We start from the raw sequence: 9,629 nt of genomic DNA on the forward strand, positions 1-9,629 counted from the left end.
TTACTTTTATCATCCCATAGGCGTTGATGACCAGAGGGTTTTACGCCTTTAAGCAAAAATCAACAACAACAAGTGCAAAACAACCTTATTGTCATGAATTTTCTTTTTAGGAAGTTTGATTAGTCAATTTCAAGAAATTTTTTTGACATTAAAACTTCCAAAAGTTGAGTATATTTTATTTTATATTTTCTTGTTTTGTTGTACAACGTTTTGGGATTATTGTCTTATATTCATGCATCTAAATAAACCTCATATTTGTCAAACTTTTAATTTCACTATGGAAATCATGTCATATATTAAAACATGTTTTAATAAGTATATTAACTGTTATTCTATTTCTAGGTTGTGATATTTTGTCACTAATATTCTACTTAAGGGTGATTTTGATTGTTTTTTTTACTATTGTCCCATATTCATACACCTTAATAAACCTCATATTTGTCAAACTTTTAATTTCACTATGGAAATTGTGTCTTATATTAAAACATGTTTTAAAATAGGACACAATTTCCATGCACTGTAAATTAATAAGAATAAGAAAATTGTGTTATAGTTAATCTGAATATAATAATAAGGCAATTTCAAGAAATTTTTTGAGGTTAAAAACTTCCAAAAGTTTCATATATTTTATTCTATATTTTCTTTTTCTTTTTTTTTGTACAACGTTTTGGGACTATTTTCTTATATTCATGCACCTTAATAAACCTCATATTTGTCAAACTTTTAATTTCACTATGGAAATCGTGTCTTATATTAAAACATGTTTCAAAATATAAAATAAATGCTTCATATCTATTTTCAGGTTATAGAGTCAAAGTATTATAATTTATAATGATATAAATATTTTTATTTTGTAATATATATTCTAATATTGAAGTAATAATCCAAAAAAATACAGGTAATAAAAAATAAAAGGGCGAGTACAAAAGATGTATTAAATATCGATATGTATAAGTTAGAAAAAATAAACCTAATAGGAACTGCTGCCGAAAATTTTGTGTATTATAACCTAACCTTTGACTAATGTGGAAAGGAGTAAGGTTGTAGGGACAGAAATTTTCCCTCTTGAAAGGTGGTTGATATCGTAAACTAACCTAAGTCGTCCATAATCGGGTCGTTCCGGTTATCTTGGTACACTCTGGTTATATAAAAATGGTCTCCCGCTATTTTGAGGGAGCTGAAGTAAACTTTTAGTAAATAAATCAAAACTTCTACTAAAATGTGTCTACAAAATTTTTAAAATGTTTTTTAAATATAAATTCTGAGATAAATGCTAACTCTGACATAATCCAGAGTTTTAATTGTTAGCAACTTTTTTCTTATCTTGTTACATAAAAAAAAAAAAATAAATAAATAAAATAGGTAAAAAGAGTACAATATTTTACTTCTTTACTTTAATCAGAATACAACTTTGGCTCCTGTAAATAGATTAAAAGCTAGCCCCCTCTAGAGCCTAAATGCTTTCCCTTAGGGAAAAAAAAAATTTAACTATTTGCTATACTCTTCTTTTTTAGTAAAGTAATAGAAAACACATTTAGATTCTAGTTTTCAAGCATTACTCATGGAAGGTGGGTGAGGATGTACTTATAAGCATTGATAAAATGGTAGACTATTTTTGTCACTTATAATCTGACCCCATTGAATGATTAATATTCATATTTTTGCGAATTCGGGCCCCGACCTCAATGGAAATGATCCATGGAAGAGAGTATGTTTTTCCGTAGAGTGAATGAAAGTAGGCATCTGTGATCCTATTAAAGCAGTAATGATAATAGAATAGGTTATAAACTAAAACAGTAAAATATTACAAGTACATCACCATCTGTGATGTTAGAGCAATGCTTTGGAATTGTTACCTAATTTTGAGATCAATATCACTTTCCACACTGAATAAGGTGAAAGTTTACTTTAAATATATTTTTTCAATTTTTGAGACTCGTAATTATTAATTCAAAGTCAATTATTAAATAAATCAAAAATGTATCCTTGTATAGTCTCAACACTTTTTATTACATCAATAGTCCAAAATTTCGGTCATCCTCAAGGACAATCTAAATATTTAACATGATATTATTATTTTTATTATCCAACTTATGTTTTTCAATAAAATTTCCAATTTTCCTGGTTATGTTATTTCTTAGGCTATAATAATATCAATAAACTTTTCAATATATGGAAAAATTATTTAGGATCATTAATCAAATTTAAAAAGAATAATCCTCATATTTAAATCATAAATTCTGACAAGACTAAAAAAGTCACTATTATAAAAAAAGGAGGAATATGATAGGAAGTTGAAAATGATACTAAATAAAGAAAGCACTTATAGAAAACTTAGGACAGACCTGCTGCCAGATATTAAAAAAAATTATGTTGAAAAGCTCTATAAAAAAAAAGATAAATGAAATAGAATTAAAAAATTTAATAAATAATAAATTTAATCATCCAAGGATGTATGGATTAGTAAAACTCCATAAAGAGGAAAAACCAATTCGACCAATTATAAATGGTATAAATGGACCCTTATATAACTTATATATAAGATATATAATAAGTATATAATATAATTATATATATATATAAGATAGTTTCAAAAATATTTATAAAGATAAAAATATTGATATAATTAATGTAATAGAGGCAAAAGAGAAACTAAATAAAATTAAAATTGAAGAGCAAAATCATGATAAGTTATGATGTTGCCTCTTTATTTACAAATATACCGCTAAAACGGGTTTATAAAATTATAAATGATAAATGGAAAAAAAATTAAATTAGATACAAATATAAAAAATAAAAATTTGTTTTTAGAGGGCACAAAATTATGCTGTGAAAACGGCATATTTAAGTATAATGGGGAACTATATAGGCAGTTATTTGGGATTCCAATGGGGGCAAATTTGTCAATATCAATAGCAGGATTAGTCATGAATGATTTAATAAATGATGTATTTTCAAAATCAGGAATAATAGTCAAATTAATGTTTAAATATGTTGATGATATTTTTAGTATTATGAAAAAAGTTGATATAAATAAATTATTTGAAGCATTTAATAGTCACCATGACAGATTAAAATTCACTATGGAATTGGAAAAGGAAGAAAAACTATGATTTTTGGACATAATGGTAATAAGACAAGAAAATGATATAATAACAGAATGGACAAAGAAGGAAACAAGTTGTAATTTGATATTAAATTACTATTCTTGCCATCCATTTCAAATGAAATTCAATGTAATTAATAATTATGTTAACAAGGCTATAAGAATAACGGATGCTAGTAGGCTGAATAGAGTAAAAAATATGATATTTAAAATATTTTTGGATAATTTTTACCCCAGAAAATGAATTTATAAAATTTGGGATATAAACCTTAAAAATTGCAAAGATAGGATGGAAAATAAAATAGCAAATAGTAAAGCAATTATTAAGAAACATTATGGATTAAATTATATAAAAGGTTTATCAGAAGATGTCCGGAGGTCATTTATAGATTATGATGTAGAAGAATACTCATTATGTTATAGACCTAACAATAAAATTAAAAATTATTATAGCAATTTAAAGGACAAAATTGAAATAAAAAGTCAATCGGGATTAATATATAAAATTCCATGTTTAAATTGTCTAGCTATCTATATAGGTGAAACAAAGCAAATGTTGGGGGATAGAATATATCAACACAAAAATGATACAAGAAATAAAGAAAAGGATCCCAATAAAAAGCATTAGTACAGCATGCAGCCAAAAATCAACCTAATTTTGATTTTCATAACATCATAATTTTACATAAAGAAATCAATATGTTCAAAAGAAAAATACTTGAGTCAATTTATATATCGGAGAACATCAATTATACAGTTAATTTTAAAACAGATACTAGGAAACCAACATTATACAGCGATTTTAAGCAAAATAAATTTATGAAAAATATTGGAGAAATTTTTGTTACTATTTACAATTAATTTTAATATGAATTTTGATAATTGGAATAAATACCAATTTAGACCAAAATGCAGTTTCAATTAAATTAAAAACAAGGCTGACCTGAGTGAGTGGAAGGTTATAAATGGTTTGTTTATATGGCAGCGATAGTTGTGGATAATTGGAAAATTAAAAGTTTTAAATATTTATAAATTTTTAAAAAATAGGTAACTAAACATAAGATTGGGTAAGCTTATTAATAATAAATATGACTTTCTAATAAATGACTTTTTCATAGGGTGGTTTTAACTTGTAATTAATGACCTGGGCAGAATAACCTGAAAACAAAAATTTTAAAATTTGATGTGAGGTGAGAATTTATATTGAAGGTACGTTATATTATTAGTAATAATGTTGTTATTATAAATGTTACAGATGAATATATAATATAAGCTGTTAAATATTTAGATAGTCCTCGAGGATGGCCGAAACGTTGGACTATTGATGTAATAAAAAGTGTTGAGACTATTCAAGGATACATTTTTGATTTATTTAATAAATAATTACCAATCTCAAAAAATGAAAAAATATATTTAAAGTAAACTTTTACCTTATTCAGTGCGGAAAGTGATATTGATCTCAAAATTGGTAACAATTCCAAAGCATTGCTCTAACATCACAGATGATGATGTACTTGTAATATTTTACTGTTTTAGTTTATAACCTATTCTATTATCATTACTGCTTTAATAGGATCACAGATGCCTACTTTCATTCACTCTACGGAAAAACATACTCTCTTCCATGGATCATTTCCATTGAGGTCGGGGCCCGAATTCGCAAAAATATGAATATTAATCATTCAATGGGGTCAGATTATAAGTGACCACAATAGTCTACCATTTTATCAATGTTTGTAAGTACATCCTCACCCACCTTCCATGAGTAATGCTTGAAAACTAGAATCTAAATGTGTTTTCTATTACTTTACTAAAAAAGAAGAGTATAGCAAATAGTTAAATTTTTTTTTTCCCTAAGGGAAAGCATTTAGGCTCTAGAGGGGGCTAGCTTTTAATCTATTTACAGGAGCCAAAGTTGTATTCTGATTAAAGTAAAGAAGTAAAATATTGTACTCTTTTTACCTGTTTTATTTATTTATTATTATTTTTTTATGTAACAAGATAAGAAAAAAGTCGCTAAAACTAAAAGGGTTAGCATTTATCTCAGAATTTATATTTTAAAAGTTTTGAGTGAAAAATCAAAAGTTTTTTAAGTAATATCTATCATTAGCTGCACATTTTCATCATGATTCATACAATTTGTGTAGACCATCCTGATAGAATGTTTATTGTTTTGGAATAAATTAACCATTGAAAAACCAACTATCCCTCATCTTTATATGTTTTGGAATACCGCTGTGAAAATACATGTCCCATTGATTAAAAAAAGTAGTAATTTGAAGGAGCAAGATAGTTGAATAGGATGGTTTGGTTAATATTTCCCAGGCTCAATCTTCTAGCTGGTTTTCATGTGGGCGATGGTGCATTATCATGAAGCAAAAATAGTGAGTCATGTCTTCTGGCCCATTCTGGTTGTTTTACAATCAAAACATGGTTCAAATTCATTATTTATTATCAGTAACAATAAGTATTAATGGTTTCATCAAATTTGAACAGCTTTCGTTTAACCACACTTTCCTAATTATCATCTAAACATTACCTTCCTTCCAATGTGACTGGGCCTTATAGTTGATGTTGTTCATTAACACATATCAGCCCATGATTTTCTATGCATGCAATTATCAAAATAAATCCATTTTGTAATTCTAGTTATAATTCTACCCCCCCCCCCCTAAAAAACTTTCTTTTGATACAATTAAGCAGCATTTCAGAAATAACTTTTCAGTTTTCTATTGGTCTTTAGTCTAATTGATATGGTAACCATCTTCCACATCTTTTTCCATTGCATGTAATCGGAAGCTGCATTGTATAATGCCCAAATACAATGGGTTGCTATAAGTACACAGCATACTAATGAGTCCTAAGATAAAATATAAATACTAACATTTATGATTAGCAAAAGGATAAATAGATGAAATGAATCTTAATAAACTTATGAATTATTTCATTAAATTCATCTTCAAGTTTCTCAGGTGCTCTCATATATATATTTTTTTTACACAGTTGAAGTATACAGAGGTTCAATCCTACTTTCTTACGACAAAACCTTGCTGCCTTTTTTTTAAAAACCTTCCTGTATCCTTGATCTTACTTTATGTTCTTCTGTTCACTGTCTGAATAAAAGATCTCAACCTAATGTAACCTCATGTGAAACTAATTGCTTCAGCAAATCATTCATTATTTATGCTACCTCTTTTTGTCATTTATTATTCATCTCTATTTGTCCATTCCCCTTTACATTTCCCTTTACACAATACTTATTCCTCCAACTACTTCGTAATCAAACCACCTTATTGACGAACAACAGTATCTATATCTGTCTATAACAATCACAAATAACAAATAATTATAAATGTTCTTTGAAATTTGATAACATTTTAAGACATTTTTGTTAATTATTTATTTTTTATCTTTTAAATCTATATTATTAGAGTTCAGAATAATTTAATACTTTAAACCTCTTGAGAACGACTGTGGTGAATCTCTTCACTACGTTCCAGTGCTGGTCTGAGAAGCATATAGCTCACCACGTTTTTTGATGTGATGCATCCTCCACACACTCTCCAATTCACTTCTTTGCTGCAAAGCGAATGTAAGTGAAAAACATGTACTCCGTGGTTTCCTCGACAGTCTGACATCCAGGGCATTCTGCGGTGTTGTCCAGTTTGAAGCGGTACTGGTAGGCTCTAAAGCATCCATATCCGATTAACATTTGGGTTATTTAAAAATCCACCTCACCATGCTGGTGAACATACCACGTGCCAACTTCAGGTATTAACCTGCAAGACCACCTCCCGGAATCTGCAGCCTCCCAACACTGCTGCCACTGGTCGATGGTTATTTTTCGCTCTTCTTCTCTGGAAACGTGTAAGCGTCGTCCATAGTGCCTTGTTTTTTCTTCAACAAGGAGTTCCACAGATGGCATTCGAGCTATCACACACACTGCTTCGTAGGAAACAGTTGGAAAAGCGCTAACTGTCCTTAGACTCACTCCGCGATAAACTGAAACCATCTGTCTCCTGTATGAGATGGTAACGATCGCTTCTTTCCAAATCGGGGCTGCATATAACATAATGGAGGGAACAACAGTAGCAAGAAGCCTTCGGCTACTTTTTTTGGGACCTCCGACATTTGGCATAAGGCTTGACAAAAAGGATGCTATTTTAGCAGATTTGGCGCTAATATACTCCGCATGATCATTAAAGCAGAGACGTGCATTTATCATGACTCCTAGGTATTTTAAGCAAGACTGGGAACGAATTTCGTGCCTACCAACCGTGACATTGATAGACTTACTCTGCTTCCTGCTAGTTACTAGGAGAACCTCGGTCTTGTGATCTGCAAGTTGTAGGCCTACCGAAGACAGCCAACCTTGGACCGTAGCAAAAGCCGGGTTTGCGATGAGGGTTACTTCTTTTAAGTACTTCGCTTTCACTACAACTGCAACATCATCTGCGAATCCCACAACTGTGGCTCCCTCCGAAATGTCAATTTGAAGATTGCATCGTACATGATAGAACTTTATCTTTGAAGTAGTTTGTAAGAACTCTCATAAGATAGGCTGGTACCGCCATAGTCCGTAGGGCATCTATTATACTGGTCCATCTTGCAGTGCTAAATGCATTCTTAACGTCTAGAGTGATGATTGCTGCATAACACTTAGCACCCCTCCTCCACCTTGCTCCTGCAATTGCTGTGCAGGCCATCTCGACTACCAATCCAACAGCATCTAACGTGGATCACTCTTTACAAAATTCGAATTGAGCCCGTGAGAGGCCATTAACTCCCTCCGTGAACTCTTGTAGCCTGAGGGAAGGGGTTTTATCGAATGCCTTACCCATAGTATCCAATAAGCAAATTGGACGATAGGTTGACGGGTCTTCCAGTTATCCCTTACTCTTTGGAAGAAGTATGAGGCACTGTCTCTTCCAAGGTTTCGGAATTGAGCCTTCACGAATACAAGAACTGAAGAGATCGATGAAAAAATCTGGCCTTTTCCTGAGAGCCACATTCGGAATTCCGTCCAATCCTGGTGCCTTGCCATGTTGTAGGTCCGAGGCGATGTCCTCAAACTCTTCCTGCGTGATTTGTGGAAAATCCGTTGTATATGTATTGTCTATACATTCAGTAGTATTCGCCTGTTCAGGGAATAGTGTTCTGACAACACTATCTACAACATTTGGTCTCGTGGGGACCTGCATCGTGCCTTTACATAGTTTCTTGAGTGCTATTTTGTAAGGTCTACCCCATGGGTCTGCATCCACCTTGTCACAGAGATCTCTCCAGCACCGTCGTTTGCTTTCTTTAATGCCTTGTCGGAGGTTCCTTTTAGCTCTCTTGAAGCACAGGAAATTCCGGCAGACGTCTCGCTTACTGGTAATGTCTTCTTGCTTGGTTGCAACACCGGCGAAGATCGTTAATAGTATCCGTCCACTAGTACACTGAGGAATGATGTTTGCCAGGCTTTGAATGGGTCATAGCTGCATCACAAGCCCCAGATATAAAAGAGGCTAGTGTATTCGCCTTTTCCTCGGCTGACCCTTTCAATTCACACTTGTCCTCTAGCATTAAAGTGAACGAGGCGCCATCGAAAGTCTTCGTGTTCCAGCCGTTGGTTCTCCATCGACAACTCTTCTTTCTTGTAGGTGTATCCACTGTAATCAATATAGCCTTGCGATCACTAGGGATAGGATTTTTATGTTTTCACATATTTTTACCTGACCATGATATCTGCGATTACTTACTAACTAAAGATGTTTCTAGACATTTCTGGCCAAAAGAAGCCATTTTTATTTCACATATTTTTAAATATTTGGCCTTTTTTACATATTTTGTTGTAAATCACATATTTTCTGAAATATTTGTTATTTTAAACATATTTTTAGATATTTTGTCCTGATTCACATATTTCCTTAAATTAGTTGTTCAATTATAAATACATTTTTCGCAGCAACTACGTAAAATTCAAGAGAACGCAAGAAACTTAAAGGTGAAATTTATCATTTTTCATAAATAGTGTGTAAAAATTCTATATCTTTATCTTTGAACACAAATTAGAAACAGGGGCAATAATAAATTTTCACACAGAATTACATCGAGAATTTCTCAGAATCAATTAAAATGAGCAAGGGTCTTATTCCTGTGGCATTTTCCTAGAATTTGTTTGTTTACTCCTCAAACCATCTCTGTTTCCCCCCTTGCCATGGTCCCTTCTCATCTCTTCATCTTGTTTCACTCCCCAGTCAGCATTTAGACCTTTTCGAGTTAAATTGTATTGTTTAGATGTTGAAAGATCTTTTAGCCGGTACAAGTCCATTCTGCGGTCTTTAAAATTTAAAAATGCATTTAATCTGCAATAATTTTGTAACTGACCCTGCTGAATAATTGATTTCTTCCAAAGTTTTGAATATTTTTCTAAAGTTTTTTTTCTTTTTCTTTTTAATAAGGATTATTCTTTATTTACATTTATAATTTGTTCATAATTCATTCTGAGTAATTATTAATCAATTAGTTTAATTACAAT

General features: G+C 31.1%; 2 protein-coding genes across 3 annotated transcripts in view; one reads left to right on the forward strand and one right to left on the reverse strand.

The window, feature by feature from the left end:
- The window catches only part of LOC106692676 (protein Fe65 homolog), a 76,298-nt gene that overhangs the window by 2,836 nt on the left and 63,833 nt on the right, over window positions 1-9,629 (forward strand). Inside the window, exon 2 of one of the 2 annotated variants that reach the window (XM_067050636.1) lies at window positions 4,225-4,315. The exons of the other annotated variant lie outside the window; for it this stretch is intronic. The gene's annotated coding sequence lies outside the window, so the exon portion shown is untranslated. The remainder of the gene's footprint in view (window positions 1-4,224; window positions 4,316-9,629) is intronic. 2 annotated transcript variants of the gene reach the window in all.
- Window positions 6,828-7,331, reverse strand: LOC136796571 (uncharacterized). The gene has a single exon (XM_067050647.1). The coding sequence runs from the start codon at window positions 7,329-7,331 to the stop codon at window positions 6,828-6,830; it is 504 nt and encodes a 167-aa protein (XP_066906748.1).

Source organism: Halyomorpha halys, unplaced genomic scaffold (assembly GCF_000696795.3).
Source record: "Halyomorpha halys isolate HHAL.00 unplaced genomic scaffold, Hhal_1.1 Scaffold66.1, whole genome shotgun sequence".
Classification (NCBI taxonomy): Eukaryota; Metazoa; Arthropoda; class Insecta; order Hemiptera; family Pentatomidae; genus Halyomorpha; species Halyomorpha halys.

Excerpts from the sequence above, each read along its gene's own strand:
- LOC136796571 (XM_067050647.1), bottom strand. The coding sequence starts at position 7,331 with ATGATAAATGCACGTCTCTGCTTTAATGATCATGCGGAGTATATTAGC.